A 27,294-nucleotide genomic window follows, 5' to 3' on the forward strand; every position below is an offset into this window, starting at 1 on the left:
TCCTGTTGTTACAATGTCAAACCACTTGCCTGCACAAAATAATATATTTCTTTACTCGAATCTGGTTGTTTTTGCTTCAATAAAAGGCAGAGGCGCGTCGGTTAAGGTCACTGGAGGTGGCAGAAACATCTTGGCGCACTGACGCTTGCGTGGCACCTGAGCGCGCACGAGACGAGGCGTGAAGACGAGCCGAAACGCGCGTCATCGTCATTCGCGTCAGGATCCGCTCCGTGTCTAGGCGGCGCTCCGCTCCGCGTTTTGCTCCCCGCCTGGCTCCGCCAGCTGCAGCAGGAGGACCGGTGCCGTCCGCTTCCCCTCGCCTTGTTGGTCTGCCTCCAGTCCGGGTGAAGCTCCGACTGTCTGCGCGGCGTGTGGAGGAAGCGCGGAGGAAAGGCGCAGAGAGCGCACCGAACGCCAGGCTGAAGGAGAAGTCACGCCGTTCTCTCTCGGGCCGTATCAGTCAAGAGGAGGAGGGGGGGCACTTTGAGACAGACTTGACAGCCTGGAAGACGTGATCAGAGTTCGAGCAGCGAGACTCGGGCGCATCTCGTCTCCTTGAAGTGATCCCATTTTCATGCAGTCTAGCGGCGGCGCTCCCCTCGGAAGGAGCCCGTGTGCGCGCAGCAGAGGAGGCGGAGGAGGGAAGTAACCACCTCCACTTTTAAACAGATCCTTCGTCATGGAGATATCTGTCCGGTCCCGGACGTACTGGCCCGAGCACATCGCTTCTCCTGGAAAGCCCATCTAGTCCACAGTGAAGAAGAAAGTGGAGCGGAGCCCGGCTGTCTTTGTGCGACCCGCTGCTGAGTTTCTGAGGGCCTTTTTTTTTTTTTTTTTTAAAAAGAAAAGAAAGCGGAGTCGAGAAGAGGAGAGGAGAAGAGAGGGTCTCCTGGTTTGAAATCCACGCTCCACGCCGGGATCCATATTTTGGCACGGCGCACCCGGTAAGTAGCGCTTAAAAGCGGATGTTTTTCGGTCTTTCTGGGGGGGATGCTGGGTTATGCGTCTCAGAATCAATGCCGTTTACTTAGCCTGCCAGGATGGCAAGAGGGAAATGTCAGAAAACGGGCCCACGGGCTCCTCCGGGAGTTTGAATCCGTTCTGATCAGATCAATACATGTAGCCCGTAGCACGGTGTTATTCTGGTGTGCGCGGATCCTCCACACGCTCATTTCTGATGAAGTTGGATCTGCTCCTTTGACCCCAGTGTGGGCTGATTTATCCAAAAATAGCATTTAATGAAATCTCAGCATTAACGTGGGAAAAACGTTGCGCCTAAAGTCTCTTATTTCCTCTTAGTTGATGAAACAAAAGCAGGACGCAGACAAAGACAGAGACATACCAGGGGCTGATTGACATAAGGTGCTGTGATGTTAATAAGCTTGATAATATGGTGCACAAACATCTCACACAACCATCTCCACCCTGTTCAGGGCACCGGCAGCTGAGTGCAGAGATGTCGGGTTCGGTCTCCATTTACCTCTCCATTTTGCGGCTATAAAATAAGATCATTTCACAGGGCATGTATAATTCACAGACCCCAGCCAGTCATGTGTGATGATTGGACACACACACACACACACACACACCACACACACACACACACACCACACACACACACACACACAGTCTTTTAGGAGGCATATTTTACTCTCACGTGAAGCTTTTAGAACCAGGGCCGAAAAAGACTACAGCAAAGCTCGAGAGGCCGCCGTGTGCAGGAACATGGAGGTTAAATCACATTTACGCACAAATCCATACTGTAAATGTCAGCTCATCGGGGCAGTGCAACATTATATAAAGCAGTCAGACAATTTAAGGGCTCCTCTGCACCTTATGTAACAGGGACGCATAGATGGGGATTCTTCAAAATCAGCTTGTTCAACATAAAAGTGAACCCCATGATCCGTCTGCTCAGGGCCGAATAACAGAAAAACCCTGCAATATTATGTAAGCTGTGTGAGACATGTCCTCTTCACCACAGAAGTCAGACTATTTTGACCGCAGCCGTGCCCATCATGCCTCAGACAGGGTAAAATTGCTACGGCGTGCCCGTCAGTGGCTCCGGAATGGCTGTTTTGTTCCCGTCAGGTGGACGTTTTGCTGCTGAATGTGGACGTCGCACCTTGGAACATCCCTGGTTTCAGCTGTGGGTCCTCCTGCTTTCCATAACAAGTGCTGGGACAGTGGGAACGCACACGGGTGAGGGGCGAGGGGCGGCAAATGTGCTGCCGCCTCCCCTCCCTCCAGCCCCTCCACCCTCGCTCCCCTCTCTCTCGCCCACCCCAGACTTTGCCGGTTTGGTCCATTTGTCTGTGCCTCGTCTCGGGAGGAAGTGCCATCTCATCTCACATTGCGCAAATGGTTTCAATGCACGCTAGTGTGAATTCTAGCGGGTTTTTTTTTTTTGTAACTGCCAATTTCCATATCAAAGTGTCTGCATTTCAATGGTGGAGAGAGAGAGAGAGGGAGAAAAACTTGAGCTGCCAGCCTCCACACCCCCCCCTCCCCTCTTCCAGGCAGTTTTGTCCTGATAAAGGGTTACTGCTGCCTCTGCTGCTGGTGGGGGAATGCCGGACTCTGCAGTTGGCTTTGTACGTGCGTGCGTGCGTGAGAGAGAAGCAAGTGTTGGCGTTGGCGATGCGGCGCAGCCGTCGTGTCGCGCGGCCGAACGTGTACTTAGTGGAAAATCATTTGGATGCCATTCTGAGACGCGGTCGTGTCGAAAAAGATTTTTATCTCTTGCAAAACATCCCGCTCGCTGTTTAAGCCCATAAACGCTGCCCCCAAAATCTGCTTTTTACTCCGGCTGTGAGTTGAAATCGTAAATAAGGATGAAAACGCCGTTCCGACCGGGCTCTTTGGCCGCAGAAGACTAGACGCCAAATCATCCAAAATGGCTTTCAGGCGCTTTCTTCCAACGTTAGCGTGCTTTTTCTACAGATTCGCAGGCCTTTGGGGGTTTGCGGCGCCCCGAGCGGCCGACGGCGTTCTTCCGAGATAATGTTTGTTCCCTGTTTTGTGCAGCTGTTGCTTAAGCGTGAAAGAATGTAGAGCGGAGGTGTTTATTTTGATAGGTCTCCTCTCTGTTCCCCTCCCGTCTTTGTGTCTTCCGATACGCCGCCTAACGCCTGCTGCAATTTGAAGGGGAAAATCTCAGCCTGGTCAAACCTAAGAACACAAAAGGAGGAATGACAAAAGGAGGCTCTCTGCATATGAATAAGGGTGTTGGTGCGTTGGGAGTGGAAATGCAGCATGTGAGGGTGCTATTACCCACTGACAGGGACTGTAAATGCCACTGGGAGCGCAGGAAGGGTCAGCGGCCTCTTTATGGTCATCTCTCGCTGGTAATAACACGAGCCAACCTGCCGGAGAGAGGACCCCGCGCCCTACCCCCCGCCCCCCCGCTTCCCCACTTTGTTCGGACGCAATAACACCGAGACGATAACGCAAGAGTGGGTGTTTTGAAGCCAGAGTGCAGGAAGAAGCTAAAAAAAAAAAGGCAGGAAGAAAAAAGATTTCACCTGCCATCTTCGCTCACGCCGGCTGGGTTTGACAGCTGTCTTGTTCAATTCTTCTGACACGCTTGCCTCAAAAAAAGTTGGACAAACGAACAGACAGCGAAGAAGGAGAAGAGGGGGGATGCATAATTGAGGCGGAGGGCGGTTGCTCCTAAAATGTGTCGCCAAATATTCGGCTGCTAACCGCTTTTTGAGCAGACTTATCGGCGCTGATTTTAGCTAACTCTGGATGTTAATTAGCTTTTAACCTCGTACCACTGTTGTGTAACTGCACAAAGCCGATCCGTATTTAGAATATTTGTTCCTTGTGTGGGTGAAAATAGCATCGTCACGTTTGGTTATTATTAAGCTTGACTTGGTTTTACGGATGGTTCTTTGTAATTTCGTTATTCCAGCGTTAACTTTTCAGAGTCTGCCGGCATACTTAAACTCGGCCAGATCTTTACAAACGTGTGTGATCCCAGGTGACAATTTTAAGACGCAGGGAGCGACTCTCGGGTGTAAAATTGGTTTAGAACGTGAAAATCGGCACTTCTTCTCTGGCTCATTGTGGGAATCTCGCCAAGATTTGAAGTTCTCGTCTTATTTTGGGAATGCTGGCTGCAGTTTCTCCTTTGTCAGGCTGTGTTGCAAACAAATAAACGCTTACAGGAGAAATACTCCTGCACCAGCTACTCATTCTGTGTCCAGTGCATTTTCCGCCAAAGTGTAATTCTGCTCTCTGCCCCTGTTGACTTCACACCAGTCTACATCTTCTCCTGTTAGCGATTTGATGCGTTCTCATGCAACGACTCCTGACAGCAGCCCGGAGAACACGGCTCTCCGTTTTGTGTGGGAGGACAGGGCGGCAGTGATAACAGTGGCGGGTGTAGCGAGTTTGTCGAGTGGAGGAGAAGCGAGAGGGATGAGGAGAGAACACGCCGCCGAGCTGGGCCCGGCTTGTTCGGATGATTAAAAAGCTGCTGAGGAGGAGCGCTACATGCGTTCTGCTGTGTTGAAGCTGCTGTCAGTCGAGAACCTGGCATCAGAGCGCCTCCTGATATGGATAGTGTTGCCTGAAATGGTCTTGGAGGGAGTCCCTGATTATGAGGGACTGAGCCTGGCATTCTAATGCGAAGCTCTAAAGAGCCGTCTGCCCCCCCCCCCACCCAAAATAACAGCTCTGGTTGTTGGTATTTTGCCCCGGGAGCCAGAGGAAGAATACAAAAGAGAGGATGTGTTTATTTAACAAAGTGCTCCAGGATGAGTTTCTCCTTTTAGTGTAAAACCCAACATAACCATTTTCGCCTCAGCGGCGAAATGACAGATGACTGGAACGAATGATTATGTGTTTGGGAAGTAAACCTGATGGATGGATGTACGGCCTCGCTCTCCTTTCCCAGGAAAATACATCAGAGCGGGAGAAATCTCCCCCGTGCCACCACCACCACCACCGCCGCCACCACCCCGTGCTTAAAATGACAGTTAACTTTCACCCGCTGCTTCAAAATGGATGTTTAATGATCAATGGCGGCTTGGCGCTCAGGTCTGGCGCCCACGCTGCTCCTGCACACAGTCGACCGCCAGCTTCTGCCTAGAAGCCAGTGGCCCTACGGTGGAGCGCCACAGCTCAAAAGGAGGCTGTTTCCTTGAGTGATGGGTCACTGGAGGTCCCTTTAGCAGGGGGCGTGTGTGCGTTAACCCTTTAGCGCGTGCATATCTCTCCCAGTCGGGGAGCTGTTGTCGGGGTGTGATGGATGTGTCCCGGGTCTTTAGGCCTCATATATCAGAAGATTAGCACTGACCTGCGGGCTGTCTGGGGCCGCCCCCGGAGCTTCTCCTCCAGTAGCGTTGGGCATTAGCATACGAGAACACGGCTCTGTCTCACGAGGACACAAAGATAGCGTTCTTTATTTGCTCCTGTCATACTAAAGGTCGCAGGAAGTGTGTAGATAAAAGGCTGAAGGCTTTGTTTTGGTATTAGGTGTGGCTGACGGGTCGTCCATCAGCCGCAAAGATTCCTCAAGCCACCTCAATTTCCCAAGCAGTTTTATAGAATTATCATAGAAATTGAGGTTTGGGACATGCATGGATGCAGAGGACCCTCCTCCTGCCTCCCTTCATGGCTTTCATCGGTCTTATAAAAATGTAAATCACCTGACTGATGCGCTGTAACGTGGCGATACCTTGATTTGCTTTGGGAAAGAAAGGCGACGGGAGATAAACAGCGGAATTTATGACTTTTTTCAAACGGGATTGACCATTTTAATGTAAACACAAGATCTGTGTGGATCTGGCGGGAGATGCCGGAGTCTGAGATGGCATCAACAGCATCCCTGGAACGTAAAAAAGGCTCATAACACGACCTTTTTACCCAAGAAAAAGACTTCACAAGTTTCACTACTCCTCTTCCACTGTAAAGGGCTTCGTTGGCATGAGTGTGCGTGTGCACGTGCACGTTCACCTCAGGCTTCAAGGTTATTGAATATTGACCCAGCTTCTAAACTGAGTGTGGCGTCAACAGTCAGTTTTTGCAGTTTTTGCAGAGGCAGAAGCTGAAAATGAGGAGAAATAAGGACTTTACCTTCTCAATCAGCGCACGGCTGCCGCTCACGAAGAGAGAAAGTGCCCGATGTTGATCGCCAGCGATGTGTTTTCATGTTGAAGAAGACCGCCGTTCCCCCGCCGCCTCCTCGCCCACCTCGTCCCCCAGCTATTTGATGTTGGCACGGCGTTGCCGGTGCGTTTTCAAGGTGAGGAGATATTGCCGGGGCCCTTGAATGTTTGCCGGGCTTTGATTGGCAGGCGTTGTCGCAGGAGATGAGAAGTGGAGGCAGGCGCACACTAAAGAGAATCTATTACCTTGGATGGCGAGGCCCGCGCTCGCTAAAGTGCCAGTGCAGTCAGCCATTTTGCTCTCCGCGTCTGTGGAACAGCCGCTGCTCTGCAGGGCGAGGGAACGGCTTTCAAGTTTAATTTTGTCCTGATGCGTCCTGATGCTAGCTCGCTTCCCCTCCCGTGCTCCCTTTAGGAGGTCTGATTTGCCTCCTTGAAAGTTAGAACCTTGAAAGTGGGCGCGGGCTCCCCGAGATGCCCGCGCCCGTGTTGTTGTTGATCAGCCGGGCAAATCAGATCGTGGTATTTGAAGAGCGGAATCGTGATTGCTAATCACGCCACCGCCGGGTTTTAATTAGAATCATAATCATTATGTCGCTCCTCAGCCCCAAAGAGCCTCAGAACAGCTTAAAAGGAACAAATAACGTAATTAAGCTGCCGTATTTGTTTTTGATGTCAACGACATGCACTTCTCATATTTTGGTTGTTTTATCTACTTGTATTGATTAGAGGTATCAAAACATGATCATGAGCTCGTTGAGAAGCTCCTCGCCTGAATCTCATCCCTGCACGCTGTGAAAGAGACGGCGCCATCATTTAAATTGAACTGATATTCAATGAGTGGGCCTCTGCGAGGTGCCCCCAAGACCTTTGTTAGGACATTTTAATTACAGCAGAGCTGGATGTAATTGATCCGGGCTTAGAGGGATTTTACTGTCAATGAAAATGAGCTGCCAAGAGAACGCCTCCACCTCCGCGCCGCACTCCCGTGCACCAGGGCGTTGCAAGGAGGCGAGGCGTCGTTTGCTCATCCCGCCTCAGCTGGGCCGCATCCTTCCAAAACCGTGGCGAGAAGCAACGCTGCGCTGGTGTCACCTGGCGTGTCCTCTGTCCACTTTCTTCCTGGTTCTGCATTGTCACCCAGCGGCTTAAAATTTTCATAAGGCTGTTAGATAATGCTTCCCGATGAGGCTGAATTATTGATGGCCTTGTTCATACGAGCGGGACAGGGCAGGCTTTTAACTCTCCGAGCTGCTGGGTCTCTTATCCCGTAACTAGGGGACACCGCACAAACACCCAGAGGAATGATGTACTGGAGTAGGGGGGAAAAAACAGAGGCAGGAGGCTGAAAATAAAATAAAAGAAGCTAGCGTCGGGCTAAGCTGCGGCAAAAGGGAAAGCTTGGCAGCAGTGAAAAACCTCAGCTCCACAAAAGCCTTTAGTGTGTTTCTGAGGCGCTGAGCGCTGATATGGCGGCGGCGTGTTTGTTACTTATATTTGTCTGTTTTCATGGGAGCAGATGCAGCGCACCGCTACTTCATTTTGTTGAGACAAATGTTCCAAGTCGGCCGCCTTTGTGAACGCGGCTTGCTGACATCGTGACGTGAAAGCTGTTGCGTGCGAGCGTGTGTGTGTGTGTGGTGTGTGTGTGTGTGTGTGTGTGTGTGTGTGCGGGGTCCTTTTGGGGAGTTTGAATGGACATTAAATGGCTGACGCCGGTAGAACGGAAGCAATGAAGCAATGCTACTTAGCTGCATAGCCGACCGAAAGAATTTTAATTGGCGGCCATTTTGCTAATTAGCATGAAGAAAGCTGCCGGCCGTTTGCTAACAGTGATGTAAGGAGTGACAATAAATAGTAAATCTGCTGGAGCGAGATTTAAAGCTCACTTTCCAATAATATTTGCTAGCAACAAGATGCTAATTGAAGCTCTTTGAGAGTCAAAACCTGCCCTTTTTTCCATTTTCGTGAAGATTTTCCATATTCAAGAAGTCATTTTGACCAGATTTGATCCATATTTTTGTCTTCAGTGTGTAATTATCGGTATTAATGTGCAGCCCTATAAAAACACTATTCGCACCTTTTGCTGTGAATAACAAGAATGAGGCTAAATAAAGGCACGGAGGCGAGACGTTCTCCCGCCCAACACTCAACCTGCTGGGTTCCGTTGTTCCGTAGGAAAATGAGGTGGTTTACAGCTGGGAGGGAACCAGAAGCAGCAAATAACCACAGGACTGGTTAAGACAGGAAGAAGACAGCAATTACAAATGAAGAATCAGGAAAAACAAGCCCGACCTCTTCTTGTGTCCCTCTCCAGCTGCTGCGGATCAACGGTTGCTTCTGCTTTTCTACCAGAACAGGCGAAGCAGGAGGACAAATCAGTCGAGATCCATATTGGAAAAAATACAGAACCAAACCTGAACGGATGTCAGTATTTGTAATTCAGTCTAAATGTTAGTCAAATATACGTTTAGTATTAAAAGGTGAACATTTCTGAATCATTTTTTTGGCCCAAAGCTATTGATCCTCAGCAAACTGAGCTCTCAGCATTTATTTCCATAACGTCAACATCAGTCAGTTAATACAAACTCTATTTAAGCTCAGCGGAGACCAAAAAAGGGCTAAACGGGGCTCAGGTTCAGGAAGAAATGCAAAGTAATCCTGGTGTTTTGGAAATGGATTCATGTGTGAGCGACTCGTTCCTGACACACATTTCGGTCAGGCTAACGTCGCACTTTCCCTCTGCTGGTTCACATTCAAATCTGCAAGGAGACTGTGTGAGATTTATTGAAATTTATTGTAATTTTTCTTTCCCCGAAACACAAATTATTTCCACTCTGTATGCTGTTTTTTTTTTTTTTTTTGGAGAAATCCTCCCCGCGTCCATGACATCACTTTAGGTAGCAGCAACATTTGCTACGTCTGCCGAACGCAGCGGAATCGCCGCCCAAAGCGCGACGTGTTTGACTCTTTGTCACGCTTGAAAACAAGAATAGAAGCCAGATCGGGGGGATCTCGGTGAATCGGGGGTCTTTCGGGGGTCGAAGATTCGGGTCGAAGATGGCGGGAGTTCAAAAGCACAAAATAAGAGAGGAAACAGAGCAGCTGTGATAAACTGGCAGGAGGCGAAGGTAAATGGGCTGTTTGGGTGCCTGGAGGATGGATGACGAGGCAGGTGGGGGGGGAAGGTCGGGTAACCGCAGGCACGACGGAGCGGTGTTTAAAAACCACAAAGAACCCAACGTGAAGGTCGCACGTTTAAAGAATACCTGCTTAGAAACGTGTGAGCAGTACTTTTGTGTATAGATCTGAAGTTTAAGCCTGTGAAGATGCGAAGAAAAGCCTTTTGCTAGAGAATAATGACCTCTGACAAGAACATTCCAATGAATAGGATCCTTCCCCGTGTGTAGCAGAAAAAAATACTACTTCAACACCGCCGCCGTATCAGTGTAGTGCAAAAAAGTGGTACAGTCGCACAATGGGGCAGTATTGATCTCCGGAATGATCCCTTCCATCACTCGAGGAGGCGGGGGGGTGACATTAGGAAAGGTCTGAAGGTCTGAATGTGCAGCACGTCCCAGTTTTGGGTTTTTTTGACATTTCCTCACTCCTCCCTGGAAACTGCAGCCCTTCCCGAGTCCCGTCCCACCGCTCATGTTTCCGCTCAGAAGATCAAGGATCTCCGAAAGAGCCGTGAGTGAGAAACGCAGCAGCCTTCCAGAAAACCTATTACCGGCCGACACGCAGGCCTTACTGAATATCAGCTATCGATCGGACGCTGCAGCCGGGCGGATGGATCGGATGCATCAGGACGGCGCTGGAGTTTCATAACAGAGCAACGAGACGTAGCGCAACACTCAACTCTTGGGTTTATTTTTATAAAATGGCTTCAACATACGCTAATTTTTCACTCCTATCCTTCAATACCCGCTACTTCGTCTTTACGAAAGCGAATATCCTCCCGCGTTCCTCCGCCTCACACGTCCGCCCTTCGGTTTCTTCGTACATCCTCGGGACTGGGATGCAAAGCAAAGTGGGAGGAATGTGGAAATGTGGATGCAATTTGGAAACCCGGGGACGCGTCCCAAGACACGGCGGCCCTCGTCCATCCCCTCCTCCTGCATTCCGCTGCCTTCACCCAAAGAGAAAGCCGGAGCGTCACGTCCACTTAAGGTCTAAAATAGCGTTGCCAGGAATCTCACGGGGCTCATTAGGGCTGACGAATTTTTTCCGCAGCATTGTGATGCGTCCAAGGTACAGGAGGAATTAAATGCAGATATGTTCCCTGGATTAGTCGCTCTCAACGTCTTCCCGCATCAGGAGGCGACCCTGCAGAGCGGAGCACGGAATTCTGTCGGCTCTCGCTCAAACAGAACCTCTTAGGGTTGGTTAGCAACAAGGTTCCGGGTCCAAAAAACATGCAGATTAGCCTGAGGAGAGACTCCAAATAGCCCCAAGCTCTGTGCGTACTCTCTCAGGTAAGGATAATCTTGCCTGGCCTATTAAGTATAAAAGGTAAACAGAAAAATGGCGGTAAACCTCCACAAAGCCCTTCAGTGGCGCTAAAAACACGCTTATAAATGTCGATCGGAGGTTTTGGAGTTTGACAGACTGGCTGGACAACACAGAGATTAAGTTTTAGCTTTTTTAAAGCTCTGATTTATGATTTCAGCAGGGATGTGCGAGTTTATAAACGTCAATAAGGTTAGCGCGGTAATGTTGAGCGTTAGCTCTGCTAAAAGGACAATAACGTAAGGATGGTTGAGCACTGTAGGCAGATGGGGGGGGGGGGGGGGGGGTCGTAGCAGTCAGTTCTAACTGTATCTGTGTCACAGGGGTGATGAAGATGAGAGGATTGGCTTTTACGTGGAGTGAACTGTTTCCAGCTGCATGAAGCCGTCCCGCTTCAGCCAGATGAGATAACCAGGCTCGGAGCGTGACGCCTCAGCCTTAGATCCGGGACAGGCGTGCAGCCTGTTGAGTGACATAAATTTGGAGTTAATAATTTTCTGATAAGACTAAAACCCCCTCCAGGCGCTGCAGAGGCTGAGGTACGAGGGGGCGACTGACATGTACCGCTGCTGACTTATTTTGTCAGAGGCGTTACGTGACAATTATCTCAAAATAACCGGGCTACTTATCCGATTAAGCTACTTTTACAGTCCAGAAGGAATCAAATAAAAAATATATATATCTACATAAATCACGTTATAATCTGAAATGTTACAGTTTGAGCTGGTTGACATTTATCTGAAGAATGCATGAACTTCAACTAGCAATCCTCTCGTTTTAAATGAATCTTCTTGTCGTTTTAGGGATTAATCTGTTAAGCGGTCGACCTCGTGTGAAAAATGATAAATTACTTTTTGTTCATTAATTCAATAAATGTTTTATCCACAACTGAAACAAGTTCTCCTTTTCTAAATTATTCCTTACTTAATTCGGCGCTCTAATTAACCAACAGAAATCCATAAAATATCAAGGCCTTTGGAGCCTCCTCAGAATTGACTTTTCATTTGCACGGCCGGCCACGTGCGCCTGTGAAGGATTGAGAATATTGGCAAAATTTGCAGATATTTCACATAAAAATCCTGCTCTTCCCTTTTTGGTAACAAAAGTGTCAATGTTTCATTGAAGCGAAATTTCTCTCAGAAGTTCTGTTTTAATGGGATTAGCATATGAAAATAGAGCCGCAAAGTTACCACCTGAACCCCATCCAGCCGCTAAATTGTCCAGTTTCCGGGCGCGGCGGTGAAAACGGGACCTCCTGAGCCCGGCAGAAACAACCTCTAACCCTCATCCGGTCCAAAAAACACGGCCCCAAATGAAACGAGGAGAAATGAGGAGCTTTTGTCTGCGGCTTTTTCTGGTGGAAATAACGTTTGATCATCGCAACATAAACCGTGGTTTCTCATCCTGGTGTGCTGTGCATTAATATGACAGATGTTACATGTTAGCATTCGCTTCACGTTCCTGCTCGACTCCGTTTGTGGGCTGTGGGATGAAAAACTCGTTTTAAGTGTCATTTTCCCCCCGAAAGTGTGAACATCAACACATCACCTGCTGGAAGCATGATAACGTTGGTGTGTGTGTGTGTGTGTGTGTCGCCGGTGTTTAAGGCCACTCGTGGTTTCCGCCAGCGAGCTGGTGGTGAGCAGTGTGTGTGTGGGTGTGTGTTTGTGTGGATTGAGAGTAGGCTGGGGAGTGTGGAGTTATGAGTGGAGGAGGTGAGAAGTGAGGCTGTCAGTACATTTATAAAGAGACTGATTGAAAACAAAAAAGAAACCTCTGTTCCGTGCCACCGTGGAGCGGCGACCAACTGCTCCGGGGTCAGTCCATTCACGCCGGTGACAGGCAGCAGCTTCCACGCCACCCAAGGCTGAATATTAATGAACTAAACGGAGGCACTTTCCTCCCATTTAAAAAAAGAACCATAATAACGTATGCAAAAATGCTGAGGTTAAATATAAAACGGTGCATCAAAATGAGTTTGTTAGACAGTTGTTCAAGAGATTGTACGAACACACACACTCACACACACACACAGACGACGGGAAATCCCACAAGGTTCCCATTTTCTGTGACGGATGGACGCGAAACGTCTGTGTACCTCTTTAGCCTCCGTCCTTCGCCGCAGCGACGGGCCGCACGTTTGAAGCGGCGGATGGATGCGACAAGTGCAAGTGCACTCGTGAGGTTTTACTAATGCACGCCGACACCAGCGGCGGTGGGTGGAAGCGCCGCCAAGTGAGGCGGGGGCTTTGCACGTTTACATAAATAAACCATCAGAGTAGCCGGCAGACAACGTACATAACCCGCTAAAGAGCTAATGGCAGCGGCCGCGGCGCTTCAGCGCGCTACAACTTTGACTTTGCTCGCCTCCCGTTTGAAAACCGACCGCCGCCTTTTCACGCTGCTCAACACTAACCTGGTTGTTCCGCCGTGCTCGTCTTTGTTCCTCGCACTTTCCCGAGCTCCTATTTTTTTTAGCGCAGCCTTCTCCGTTTCACCGAGCCCATCTGCCCGCTGGCGCTGTCTCTTATCTGCTGCCTCAATCATTTAGCCAAGAGCTGCTAAACACACCAACTGTTGTGCTCCTTCGGTAGAACTCTGAGGGCCCGGCACCTTTCCCAAGGCTGGATCATCTTCATGTTCCCCCCAGCCGTCCACCCCCTTAGATGACACTAAAACAGCAGCACCGGTCCCGTTTTAAGCCTGCTTAAATATGACACAAACACCCATAATTAACATCTTGGCTCCATCTGGGCCCACCAAAGGTGCAGATTGCAGGTCCAGCAACAACCTTTGTCTTCCTTATTTGTCCACATTGCTTGTTTTGGCTGACTTGTCCTTAACTAAAACAAATGTAGTGGTTTTTATATTGTAATAAAAGGCTGGGGAATAAAACCAGACCGCTAAAATGTCCGTTCCTCTTCTCTCACAGATAAAATAAAACCATTGTTGAAAGAATAATTAAATGTCGCTGCAGCGCCGCTGTTTATAAAAGCATAAAATGTGCGTTTGAGTTATTAGTTTCCTTCATCCGGCCAATCCAAACCTCAGATTCTGCGGACGAGGCCGGTTTCACCTGGACTCGCTAAACCAGACTGGCTTTGGTTTTTAACCGCTCCGAGCTTCAGATTACGGCCTGTTTTGTCTGAGACCGGCCGTCTCCGAGCCGAGGAAGCGTGCTCGCTGGCAGCCGAGGCTCTCTTCATCACCGGAGGAGCCGAGGAAATGACATCACGTCCCTGCAGGGTCTGGAGGCTCAGCCCTGACAGGACTGTCATGACAAAAGAGCTCCTTGGGAACGTCAGGCTGCAGTGAAGACAGGCCGTCTGGAGGCTGTGTTTTCTTAGTTCCTGTAGGTTCTCCTCTCCTACGTCTCGCCCATCAACCATTTTCTGATGTTTTAATTTTCTCCCTCGCCTGAAACTAGGCCGTGAGGGTGGGGTGGGGGCGCAGAAGGGTTTCCAAATGAGCGCTTATTGGAAGAACGGGAGGAGGATCATTGTGTTGGCCCAGCAGAGCCGCGTCTCTATTTCGCCGGCCGGGTTTTTCAGCGCACACTCTGCGCCGCCGAGTTCTGGGCCGCTCTTACTTGATATGTATGTATGCGCTCTCTCGCCGTCTCCTTTCGGTGTTGACAATTGAAAATAAATTAACATTCCTCGGCTTTATTTTGCTCTCCTCTGAGCCTGTGGAGAAAACTCGGAGGCGAAGCCTGGAGGTCAGGCCGTACTCACAGGCTGTCAATCCTCCGCGCTGACCCGCCGCCCCCTTCTTTCTCCCCCTTCCATTCTTCTCCTTCTCTGCTCTCCCTCTCCCGTCCATTTAGTCTCTACTGGCTTAGACAACCCCCCCCCCCCCCCACACACACACACTCTTTGACTAGAGGCCTCTCCAGTGAGACAGACACAAGCTTTGTGGACGCAGACTCACATTCGTTAAGCCGGCTGTTGCGCTCCGTCCTGGTGTTCCACGTAAAGACATGTGGGCCGTCCCTTTCCATCCATTAATTTTAATTATATTTTAATTGCCCTCCATCCTCTTTTAAATGCTTGCTTATTATTTCTATCAGGCTGATGTGAAGAATTGGCCGCGGACTGTGATTTCCCCCATTATCCTAACGGATGATACGTCCCCCTCCTCGAGTTTCCACCGCGTCGGCGCAGGAGACGAAAGAAAAACAGATGTACGGAGTGTTTGCATTTCATTTTTCACGACCGGGCGGATTTTTGTCTCATTTCCAGAATTATATACTGTTAATAGTGAAGAAATCCTGAGGGAAGGAGAGCTCCAATGCTAATGAAAATGAATAACTTTTATTGAGTCAGTGGTCTTCTGCTATTGTATATTTGAGCTCATTACATGTAGCACAGGTGGTGACAGTTAGTTAGAACTGAGGACTCTTTTTTAAATATGTGCCTCGGTGGAACGTGGTGATTATTATGTGGAAATTGCTGGCTGAGGAGCGACCTCAACTCTCAGGCTTGGGGAGGGGGGGGGGTGTTGCTGTAGTTAATTCCTCAGATCAGTCTCTGTGGGGTTAACGATGCCTCACTTATCTCTGAAAATCATTTTCTGCATGAGAACAATCGAGCCCCCCCTCCACGCCGCCCCCGCCAGGCCGCCGCGTTCCCTGATGTGAAATTATGATACGTCTGTCAGTGCTCGTGTTAAGCATCTCGGGGTTAGTCGCTTAATCCTTTTATCTTAAGACCGGACCGGGTCACTGCAGAAATCCAAGACAGATGACGGTATTTGTGCCCGCCACGGGTCCGAAGAAGAAAGAAGACCTGTTGCCCGACGGGGGCCACGGCCAATGGGGAAGAAAAGGCCCCGGGGTCGGCCCGGCGGGCTCTCGCCCCCTGGTGTCTGGAGGGTCTGTGCGGCTCAGCGGGTCAGAAGGGCAGGGGCTGCTCCCCCCAGCAGTCTCCAGTCTCCTCCTGTCTTAGACCATTATGTGTGGCCCTTGTCCCCAGTTCTCATCCTAACAAAAGATAAATGGGCGAGGAAGAAGTCGGGCACGTCTCCGGGGGTTTGAAATTGTGCTGTTGGACCGAGTGTGTGTACCTTCTGCGGAGGCTCAAACTCGTCGCCCCCATTTGGATCTTATCAGATCAGGATGGGCGCCACCAGCAAGTAAACACTGCAGGTCAGATAAAGACACAAAGATCTCATGGCTCACTGGGAGCTTCCCAGCTGCTCAGCCGTGGTGACCTCCAAGGAAAATAAACTGGGCCGGGGCAGCCCAGAGACGGTTCTGGTGTACGCTCTCATTACCACTCCTGGCATGGCACCGTCAACATCGGATCCGGCGGCGGCTTAAATTTTCTCAAAAGCTTTCAATATTCTCTGGCCTCTGATTGCCAAAAATATCGGACCGCATTAGCCGGGCCCGGAACGCGATGGGAGCCGACTGCTCCGCTCCTCAGAATCGGCCTCATTATAAAATCATAAGCACGGCTGATGGGCTGCTCTCGGAGCAGCGGTTTCTAAGAAAAGGGAAGCGTTGTGTAGTAAAGGGTAAAGGTTTCTAAAAGCCTGTTTAAGCATGTTCAGGCAGGGTCAAGGACATCTGATGATTGGTGTCCGTGATCAATGATTATCCAGATTATCAATGTTGTTCTGTTCTTTCTGTGTGATTGTAATGTTGAATATGATGTTAAAGACCTGAAAATGTGATGAGACGGGGTTTCAGAGGCGTGGTACAAAGACAAGAGGTTGTCTGTTTGAGCAAGAGATTGCCTGTTTTAAAAAAAATATGGAAAAGTGCATTTAGCCTCTGATAAGAATGATAAAATATACATAACGGTGGAAAACGGGAAAAATTGCATAATGAGAAGGAGGAGTAAACCCAGGCTCCAAATTGTATAAAAACTGGAGATTTCTCGCTAAGTTTTCAGACTTAGCCCGGGCTACCTCTCATGCATGGTGAATTGTGAATCTTCAATAAACCATCATTGGACCGTGAACCAGCTGACCTTGACTCATCATTCCACTTTGTTGCGGCAACTCTACATCAACCCATTGGCACTGGCATAGGCATTCTGACTTAAGAAAAGTGTAAGTTTATTAAAGCAATTAGACATAGAGTAAAAGCCACAACATTTGGCCGCCCTCGGCGTGTAACATGTCCGCCGCCGCGCGACCGTCTGATACTGATACACAGGCGTGTCTCCGCTGGGGAGATATTGGATGATGACCGCAAGAGAACAAACAAGATACATAATGTCTCCATATGTGTGGACGCATGTCTGCCTGCGTGTGTGTCCTGGGTTACGCGCGTGTGTGTGTGGTATTTCACATCCCTGCACGGTGTTTGGCTTCAGTAAGCGGCTTATCTGTCTGGCATGTGTCCGTCTCAGGCTCTAACCTTTGGCCACTTTTTTTCCCCCAGACATAAGCTGCCCCCCCCCCCCCCCACCCCCAAATAAAAAAGAAAATCCTAAAGACGCACTAAAAAATTGCCTTTTTATGAAAAAAAATAAACCTTTTGTGTGACTCAAGGTGGCAAAAATCCCTCAATTTGTCGTGTGTTCTGTTTTGTGTTCTCCAGATGAGAAGATAACTGCCGATGGCACCGATCGTCGGGGTTGCTCCAGTCTTTTCCCTCCCCACCTGCAAGACACCGAAGCTCTATCATTAGTCACCCGACACGCGGATCGCTTGCACACAACGCGCCATGGCCCCTGCACTGTGGAGGTGTCCAGTGTTCCGCCACCTCTTGCTGCTCTCCCTCTGCCTCTGCTCCGTGGAAGGTGAGTTACCATGGAGCTACGAGCTAATGGGATTCTGGTCAACCTTTCAAGAAGCTACTTATCATTCAGCTTGTGATGAATTTATTAGCACACATTCTCTAGCATGTGCTAATAGTTCCCCTTCAGTGGTTTCACATTGGAAATGTGGGGGAGAAAACGAAATGTTTGAATAGAACAGAATATTTCTGCCAGCGAATCTGCGGCTCAGCTTTTCTGGCCGTACTGGGATGCACCAGAGCGGAGAGAATACACATGTTTTCTGCACCAAAATCATTCTGTGCAGTCAGAACACCTGCAGAAGTGTTTACTGAGCTCCAGACAGCAGAGCCAAGAAAACTGTTAGTGTGTTTTTAATCATCTTTGGTGGCAGGCCGGGGTTCTTTTTGCTCCTCGCTCTCGCTTCTGATTAGTAGATTCAACTGTCATGAAATGCTCCCGTCTATTACACGTCCATTAGATCCACCGATGCTTCTTAATGATGACTATAACACACACGTGCACACACTCACACACACACTGTGCTTGTCGCTAAAATAACTCAGAGTCGAGTGTTTGTGTTGTGCCGGGGATTGATTAGATATACTGATGTCAAAGTTCCTCCTTTTCAATGTCGGATCCCTTTCGCCTTTTATTCTAGGGTAGACGGATGGCTGCGGAGCGGCCCATCCTTCAAGCAGAGAGGCACTTTAGGATGGGGAGGATAATTTTAGATATCAGAGGAAGGTCTTACTGCGGCATTTGGAGAGCATCCTTCTGATTTATTCCGGCTTGCAGAGAAAGAGTCCCGTTTGAATTCCTTAAAGAGGAAAACTGCTTTGGTATGCAGAAAGTCCGGGTTTAGGGTTTCAGTTGATGGGAGGGCTCTCAGGCATAAGAATGCATATTTGCCCATCCATCAATAACGGAATGCGTGCGCGAGTGCGCGCGCGCAAGTGAGTCTGGAAAACAATATCCGATTCTGTCCACATGCCACTCACCTTCAGCCCCTCCTGCCCCGGGGACCGGCGTCCCAGCGCGTGTGATCTGTGTTCCTGTCAGAGTCCCCCCAACAAAAAGTCGACTTGATAATTACCTCCTGTCCCTCACCGGGAGCGAATATAATCGGGTTATCCCTTCCACTCAGGACATTCCTGCCTCTTTGAAACGCGACCGAAGACAAACTGATTTTCCTTTTGTCTCTGTATCGACGTCCTCGGCCATTCTGAAGAACGAGGAGCAGCCCGGCCTTTGTTTTGAAAATCTTTATCGACCTGGGTAAAATCAAGTGGGATTAACGGCTTCTGGGCAAATATAGCAAATTCAGTGAGACCAATATGGATGATTCAGTTAGATTCAGAATCCCTGCAGCACCTATCGTCCTGTCGTTGTATATCAATAATGTAAAAAAGACGGTATTACAATCGCACCTTTTCCACCGCAGGGACCTTTATCCCTTTTCTGGAACTTTGGAAAACCTCTGCGTTATTTGCACTAAAATCACCCCCCCAAAAAAATCTCCCCGTGGCTCCGAGGTCGGGTTTTTCAAAATCCCTGGAATTCTTGATGGGCGGAGCCTGTTCTGAAGAACGCTGATTGGCGGAACGCACTCGCAGTCTTAATTTCATTTCTACAAGCCCAAACGAAAACCGCAGAGATGGGGCAGGGGCCGGGAACTAGGGAACTAAATTAGCTGTGTCACTCTCTCGGCCCGCTGCTGTTTTGGGCCGCCTGAGTTTTTATCAAAGTTATCTGAAAGACTGGCGGTCCACCAAAAGCACAAGCAGCGTTTGTTCAAAGCTCGCTGGTGGAGTCAAAGCTCCGAGCAGCCTCGGCAGATATTTCCCTCAGGGGTCGGTGGAGCCTGGACCTCAAAGAGATTTCAGATCGGAGCTGCTGCAGGTGGTCAGGCACTCCATTCCAACTTTGTCACCTGAAGATTACGATTTTTCAGCTGCCGCGGCTCAGCCAAGAAAAAGTCAATAACTGCGGGTTTAATGTCGTGGGCAGTAAACACGCTTTGAGCCGTGTCGTTGGCGGCAACAGTTTCACGAGCCCACACGTAGCCTTTTCCATCGTGTCATGAACAACTGCGGAGGGAGTTCACGGCAGGTTCCTTCTTCCATGACGCCGATGCGCTCGCCGCCAAAAAAAACGACCACGTTTTTGAGCGGTTGCGGCTGCTGCTAACATCTGCGACAAATAAGCTGCATTGCAATTTCATGAGAAACTAAAAAAGCACCACATGTTGCGGCGATTACAAATTCCTCTGATTTGCATTGGGAAGATGGGAAATGTTGGCCGGAATTGGGTTCAGACAAAGGAATAGCGAAAGTGTTAGCATCGACAGGAAAACGGCAGCTATAACATCCGTTAGTGCAGGAATACTCAACAATACCTCTTGTTATTACAGTATGAAACATATACAGTGGTTGAATGGTTATTGTTATATATTTTACACAAAGCATAAAGACAGGCATCTCTACATCGACTCCTTATCCACATCTTGTTTTCCATTATTTCCCTCTCCGTTTCCTCCACGTCCCCGTCCGGTTATATAACGTAACTCTGAAACGGTGCCACCGCTGGAGAAAAGTAGGTCACGCAGGTATCAGATCGTTGGGTTTTTTTTTTTCAGTCTTTTTTCCTTTCAGAGGATCCAAACAGATTGTAAAGGAAGGAGATGACCAGATTGAATGGGAGCAGCCGTCTAGGTGATGGGGGCAGCAAAGGCACACAGCCACTCTGGGTGAAGGAGAGCCATTATCTGAGCCCTCAGAGTAAAGAAAGAAAGATTTCTGGGGGATTATGTCGTGGAGTCAGTGTCAACACTTTCAGGTGGCTTCAGTCTCGTTTAAATGCCAGAAGAGGAGAGCTGGACACCTCTGCCTCGGGGTCTGAATATTACACCGAGGGGAAATGTAGAAGATTATGTGGTTTGCCTTTGTTGGCGGCATCATATCTGCACATACGCCAGGAGGATCAGAGCGACGTCGCGGTGTTTGTTTTGGTGCTGTTGTAAGGCAGCGTGGGCAGAGTGTGCAAATAAGGGACATTAATGCACATGGTTTTAATGGAGACATGAATTTATGGGGGAAATATAAACACATGCCGTTTATTTCATTATTAACGGCGGCTGCAAGTGCTGAGCTCAACAGACGGGTGGAAAGGTTAACAGCGCCGCATTTGTCTAAAGTGTTGCCAAACATTGTGCTGATGGAAGAGGCTCCCTCGTGCCACACTGGTATTTCCAGTCCCGGGGTTGACAGAATGGGCGAAGCTATTGTCTCCTAACCCCACTTTTGGCCCTGAGCCACACACATCCAGTCTGTCATCCATTGATATGCTTGGCTTGCCATTCAAATCTCAGACCGGAATGCTGCGGGTTCGTGGCAGGGGCGATCATGAATTATCAGTGAGACCATGGGAGATTCGCAGATGACTGGTCGTTCAAGCGAGAACAAGCACAGAAGAAGAGAAGAAAGAGAATCATATATGGGCCCTGTCTGGAAATAAACCAGGGTTCATCATCTGGATCGAATGGGCGTTCTCGCCAATGGATTGCCGTATGGAGAGGGATAAATCATCATAACTCATCGGATTTTTCTCTTTCGGATTCCTGATGTCGGCCCTTGACCGCGGTCCTCGTCTGTACTGCGTCCAGATAACCTCTCCCCCATCACATCGTTGAACAATGCGCCGCTTAACTCGGAAATTTGGAATCAGGACTTGACATGAAATTGAAATGAATCGTTAGAGGACATGAAATTGAAAATAGAGTCTCCGGGACCGCTGTTTTCCTCCGACAAAACGAAATTGAATCCCGGCCTCGATGGGGTCATCCCTGATTATTGCAACGGCGAGCTCTCGAGTGTGTGTTTTCTGTTGCCGCAACAACAGCAGCACCATCAAATAGGAGAATGGATTTTCTCCTGTCGGGAGAATCTCGTGCTTTATTACGCGTTTAGCCCCGATCGTAAACGTCACAGTAACACTGCCTGCTGATGAAGAACCACTTCATTTACCCTTGCTGCGCCTTCCCTTTCCTGACAGTTTGATTTCATTCGCTAAGCATGCTTTAAATCTCGCTCGCTGGCGGCCATTGGACTCACACCCCCTGTATAAACATGAGACCAGATGCCTGCCTCCTAAACGCCGTCCACATTTTATGCCCCTCCAAGCTCACTAATTCAAAAAGTAGGAGGGTCCAGACAGCGACCATTTAGTAGTTACTTGGAATTCAAACTTTTTTTTGCCTGGTGTCAGGAGGCTTCAGCTGTCTCAACACAGCAGCGCGTTTAATCTTAAGAGGAAGTGCAAGAGTCAAGCTGCTTCTTTAGAAACACGCAGTTCTTTTCTGGGGACTTGTTAGCATATTACAAAATCCGCTATTGGAAAAGAAACAAAGGAGTTTTCTCCGTGAACACGATGTTGGGTTTTAATGGAGTTCAGTCTTTGCTCGCAGGCAGCATCAGCGCAAATTTGATCGAAAGGGAAACGCACAAACGCACAAACACAAAAGCACACATGTAACACTCACCACCGAAGGGGCAATGTGCCGCAGCAATCAGAGCAGATTGTTCTTCTGACTGAATACCTGCGGCTGTGAATTTAGTTTTCAGGACCCGGCGCTCCAGCTGTTGTTTTCACATACCTTTTTTAAGGAGGGCCTAATTTGCAGGCGTGTTGTGTAGCGACGAGTAAAAGAACACCGTGTCCAAGAGTGAACAGCATTAAGGATGATAGTCTGGGTTAAAATATGGATTCTGTCAAAGCGTTTGCTCAGAGTTTGCACGGGAGAATTCCCGGCACCTCGCCTCTAAAGGCAAGGAAGAAGAATGACACCCAGAAGGGGGTCTGTTGCACCCCCAGCTTTCCAATTTGCTCCTGCTGCTTACAGGCCACGAATGCATCTTTCTTTTACATTTGCGGTATTAGTAATCTCCTCAGGCCGAGAGGCTGTGCAGTCGAGCATGACTGCACATTTTCTGAGCAGGAATTAAATGTCACCTCGGGGCGGGTCACCTACAAACAAAAGGCCGCCGGCCCATTTGCAGGTATAAACAGTCCGAGATAAGGAAAGCCTCTCCTGACGTGCAGGAAATTGAAAACTGCGCATGCATGCGAAGAGTTTTACACAAAGGACGCCGTTGTTTGCTTAATTCTGCCGATACGGAGACGTCCGTCGCGGCGTCGCGTTCGAGGCACTCCGGTATCATCGGAGATGAGGGGCAGGAAGCTGTCTGCCATCAAGACCTCCCCATCTGCACATCTCTTATCAGCGCCCCTGTTTTCTGCTTGCATTGACTGAAATGCCCGTGGAAGGGAATGCGGCAAGGTCACCACGCTCGGGCCAATCAAAGTGGTCAGTGTTCCAGAGATAGCAGGGAGGAATTGGCAAGCTATGTGCCTGGATGCTTCATTTTTGAAGAATCACCTGGTCAACTGGGGGGAAGGGGGGGGCAAAGGTAGAGCAACTACGTAAAGGTGGATTTTTTTCCAAATTAACATTTGAAAAAATATGTAAGAGTTACCGTTGACATTCAGGCTGCAGCTCCCAGCCCCAGCAGTTCAGGAGAACCCCTTTTAATATTCAGATGGTGCTACGCTAGCAGATTCGCTTTCTTTCTGTGAGATCCTCTCCTCTTTAAATTCTTTGCCCTACGAACTGTCCGAGCGAAAACCGTCAGACCAACTGTTTACTTATGTACAGCAGAACTCGGCTGCGTTGGATGGAGCTGGATTTGATTGTTCCCCGATCGGGCTCGCGTCGATCAAAACCAGCATGAAACTCCGCCTTAACCGCAGCAGAAACTGCGCTTGATTTAAAAGAAAAGAAAAACACGCCACATATGTCAAAGCAAGGGAAGCCTAAGGTAAGGTAAGAGCGGTCTGTTTGAACACGTGTCACTCCATCAGCTCGCCACTGTAAATAGCGTGAAAGTGGTGTCGCTGGGGCCGCTGCGGGCTCCGTGTCACACCTGCGCCTTCCATCACAATTTTCCCTTCATTATCATCTCAAAGGCTGATCTCTGTTCCCCGTCCTCCTGGTAGTCTCCGTCTCATTATTCATGTAATCCGTGTTCCAGTCGCAGCTCCTCCTGACACCTCGTCTACGAGGCTCACCGAGCGCGCCGCCAGGCCGCCGCTCTGCACGGCCGGAGGCGGGGGGTTGATTACTGCAGAGGGGGGAGATTCAGCAACCCGAAAGAGAGAAATGTGCGCACGATGGAGCAACACAGGCCTCTTTTCTCCACCCTCGGCCCAGAGGGAGGCACCTGCCTGATTCCTGCACATCTTTTGAGTGAAAAATCCAGCTTTGAGTTTAAGATGTAGGTTCGCGGGAGCTGCGGTATTGACTTTGAGAGGAGTTAAGCACCACTCTGGGAAGAAGAAACCTATGAAACCCCCCCACTGCACTCAGAACAGTTCTTTAACTCTGCTCTTTCTGCATGTTTCATCAACTTCTCTGCAAAAAGAGTGACGATACATCGAACCAGAAATGAAATAATTCTGCCAAAAATCAACCTCTCTTGGGAACATATAGGACTTTCATTCATCCTTGGATAGATCCTTTTTTCTTTGGAAATGTTTAGCCTCTATGAAGGCTGCTTTTACAGCTATAAAAGGGTTGTTTTCTCAATAGACCGTACAAGGTGTAGAATCATGTTGCGCTTTAATCTGAGGGATGCCTCAATGGAGCGAACGAATCAGACTTTGCATCTGGTAACGTCTCCCGCAGCTGAACCTCCTCTTGACATGTGTCAGTGTGACTAACATTAAGTTTGAGTCCTCTAAGCATTAAGAGTCTTATGGGCTGTCGTGATGTAAGGATGCTCTCCTCTTCCCTGCGTGGTTTTCTTTCACGTGGGCCCACAGGGTCAGGGATCATCCAAGCGATCGACAGAAGAGAAAACCTTGATTCCAGCAGGCAAATAAAGACAAAGACATGATCGATTTCACTTTCTGTGCTTTTTCATTCTTGAAGCTTTTCCCTCCCCTGAGATAGTTTCTTTGTGTCTGTACTTTTGTGTGGTTGAACTGGCTCTGCCCCTAAATCCAAATAATCAGTTTCACTTTGGGTGATGTTACATTTACAGTTATTCCACACACACACACACACACATTAGAACAAGGAGCTTTTCTCTCTTCTTTCTGTCAAGTTCTGCTTCAGGTGCTACTTCTTGTGGAGTCCCCCTAGGCACTATCCTTGGGGTCCATTTTCTGTCTGTATCTTCTTCTGCTTGTCGCAGTGATTTTGAAAGGTTCCAAAGCTTCAGCCGTGGTCTGAGCCAGGTTTCCCTCTCTTGCCTGCAGCGTACCCAAAACGCTGCAGGACACCCCCAACCTGGAACACGTAAGCCAGAGCACATTACCGCCATGCTGGCATGCCTGCGTTGCCAAGTTCAATCAATTTTAAGTCATTATTACCATTAAGTTTTCCGAGCGGACACCCTGTCACGCTTTCCAAATAGGTCTCTCGTGTGTTCCCCGACCTTGTAAGACAATGTTGCTGTGGCTTTATTGCCCTTAATATTGTTTTTAATAACCTTACATTGTTTTAAAAAAAATTCTCTTTAGCTCTTTACGACCCTTGTGGCCAACACTGTGTTCTGAAAGTGCCGTCTGGAATAATCTTGGATTGGATTAGAAACAGGACCGATGTGTCGTCTGGCCAATATAAATCATCCACCCAGAACAAGGCATTTCAATATGGCTCTGTCATACACTGATCTCTGGTGCTGCCACACTGCACTGCTCCTGCAGAGGTCCCCCCCCCCCCCCCCCATGCTGCTGGTCTGGAGTCTGAATATGCCTCAACAGTAATTAGAATTCACATCCTGTTCTGGATCCTCTCTTGTGTGCACAGTATTTCTCCGCATCGCGCCCTGATTTGACTTATCGTGCTGCTCGGAGCACCGAGCGTAACGGCTCAAAATTTGATGCATTGAGTGTTTGTTTCCTGACCGAAATACTGAGATTCCAAACGTGCTAATTACGTCTTTCGCGAATTCAGCATTCCCGTCTAACATTGGGACCATCTTGTTAGCTGTCCCTTAGCCAGGAAAACAAAAATCGTGTTGCAAAAGTAAAGTTATTTTTGGGGGGAACTTAAACTAGGCCAGGAAAATAAGCTTTTCACACGTATGCCAAGTTTTGTAGTCTTTGTAGCCATAACAGAGCCAACTAACAACCCCCCCCCCAAAAAAAAACAAACGCTTGAAACCCCTGACAGAGAAAACTTAACATGACCCGCCTGATCCGCTTGCTGTCTTTAAATGGACCAACCTGAGGAGTTAAGTGGCAGAGTGATCTGTCACAATTTACTCACTGCAATCCAACAAAGTCCTGCCCTCACATCCCTTCAAGGAGACACACGTCGGCACCGATTGTGTCGCGTTTTCCTGCTGCACGCTAGAAAAAGTCGTTCGTAAAGTCATTCAAAGAATCCAATGACAAAACTACAGAGCCAGATTAAAAAAAAAAAATATCATCTCGTGTTTATACACTGAAAAGACCAGAAAGAGAGAGGAGATATGAGCCCTAGCTTTGGTCTGACCACAAATGGATGCCGTCCTATAGGGCCAGTTTCTATTTTAGAGTTCTAATATCGGAATCAAGAGTGTCTGATGGCAGTCATCTGGGAAAGGCAGGCGTAACCCCGAAGTTTGTGGTCTTGTCTGACACCGTCTTTAAAAACGATTCCCAGCAAGGTGGGATGCAGCAAAGACTAAAGTGTCTGGGGAAATGCCGCCGCTATGTCCGGCTATCTTTTCTCGCCGTTTCTCCGTCTGAAATGAAACATTGTGGCATCACGGGGGGGTGGAGAGAGAGGGGTGTTGTCTGTATTTGCAAAGGCAGGTGTTATTTTGCAAATCCCAACTCTCCCCTCTCATCTCGCACCTTCGCCCAGCACATCTCTCGCTTCTGATGTGCAGCCGTGTGCTACATTTGCAAACTTAAGTTGCACATTTTAGGTGGCGACACTGGACGCCTCAGTGATTTAGGGACTGCTCAGTTTTGAGTCATGTGCATGGACAGGGAAGTGTCTTCTTTGTCTTTTCAAATACACAAAGGGTTCACTGCAGTCGTCACATGAGTGGGTTTTATTCAAAAGCTTACTCGAGTCCCCGGTTAGCAGTCAAAATATTCCAGATTTATGGATTCAAATACTTTGGGAAAGAACAAAAAAAAGAGGGACAAAAGAGTCAAAGCACTGGTGATGCTTTGAAAAACTTCACTTCACCAAGGGAAAACCACTCCACCACTCCGGATGTTGGATTATGGAGGCATCCCTGCTGTTGTAGGAAGAGCTTGACACTTTCAACCAGTAATATTGGGAATGAAACAACATAAAAAGACAAACAAACTTGAAGTGTTCCCGCTGCGGCCACGGTGGGGGCACTCTTATTTGACTAAAGGCTACACCCTCCTTTATGTTGCAAAGAAAGCGTCTCTGTCGGACCCAAGCTGGGAACAATGGGGGCCAGCCTCGGGAAACGGGGCCATTTGCATGCAGCTGTTTGCCGTTTCCCGGACCACAAAGGCCAATCAAAGGAGCCTTAATGGAGGATGACAAGCATCAACCGAACGCCTTTGCTCTCTATCTGTGTGAGCCTACAACACTGTGACCCCCCCCTCTCCCAAAAAAAAATCCCTTTTCTTGGACTGCTCAAACATTCCTCCACTTCTATTCTTTCATTCACCATCTGATGAACTGAACCAGGAAAGTTTGTTCAGGTTAAAGGTTGGACATGGCTGCACTCTTGAGATCCAAGGCAATGAGCGGACCAGCTTCACCAAATGGTGTGTGTGTGTGTTGGGGGGGGGGGGGGGGGGGGGGGGGGGGGGCTTCCATTGTCTCTGTTTCATCTCCATGGTTTCAAAATCCACCAAGCGTTGGTCTGTGGATAGTTTTGCTCTTCTGTGCCACAATG

General features: G+C 48.8%; 1 protein-coding gene across 18 annotated transcripts in view; it reads left to right on the forward strand.

Annotated features, from left to right (window-relative positions):
- The first annotated feature begins 158 nt into the window (after window positions 1-158).
- LOC130538537 (adhesion G protein-coupled receptor L2-like) overlaps window positions 159-27,294 on the forward strand; it is a 67,997-nt gene continuing 40,861 nt past the window's right edge. For 10 of the 18 annotated variants that reach the window (XM_057056213.1, XM_057056219.1, XM_057056214.1 and 7 more), the window contains exons 1-2: window positions 160-944; window positions 17,179-17,380. In XM_057056213.1, the coding sequence (XP_056912193.1) occupies window positions 17,305-17,380 (76 nt within the window). In that variant the 5' untranslated portion in view covers window positions 160-944; window positions 17,179-17,304. Of the gene's footprint in view, window positions 945-17,178; window positions 17,381-27,294 lie in introns of all 18 variants that reach the window. The other 8 variants (XM_057056224.1, XM_057056228.1, XM_057056227.1 and 5 more) reach the window with 2 other exon arrangements.

Source organism: Takifugu flavidus, chromosome 15, assembly GCF_003711565.1.
Source record: "Takifugu flavidus isolate HTHZ2018 chromosome 15, ASM371156v2, whole genome shotgun sequence".
Taxonomy (NCBI): domain Eukaryota; kingdom Metazoa; phylum Chordata; class Actinopteri; order Tetraodontiformes; family Tetraodontidae; genus Takifugu; species Takifugu flavidus.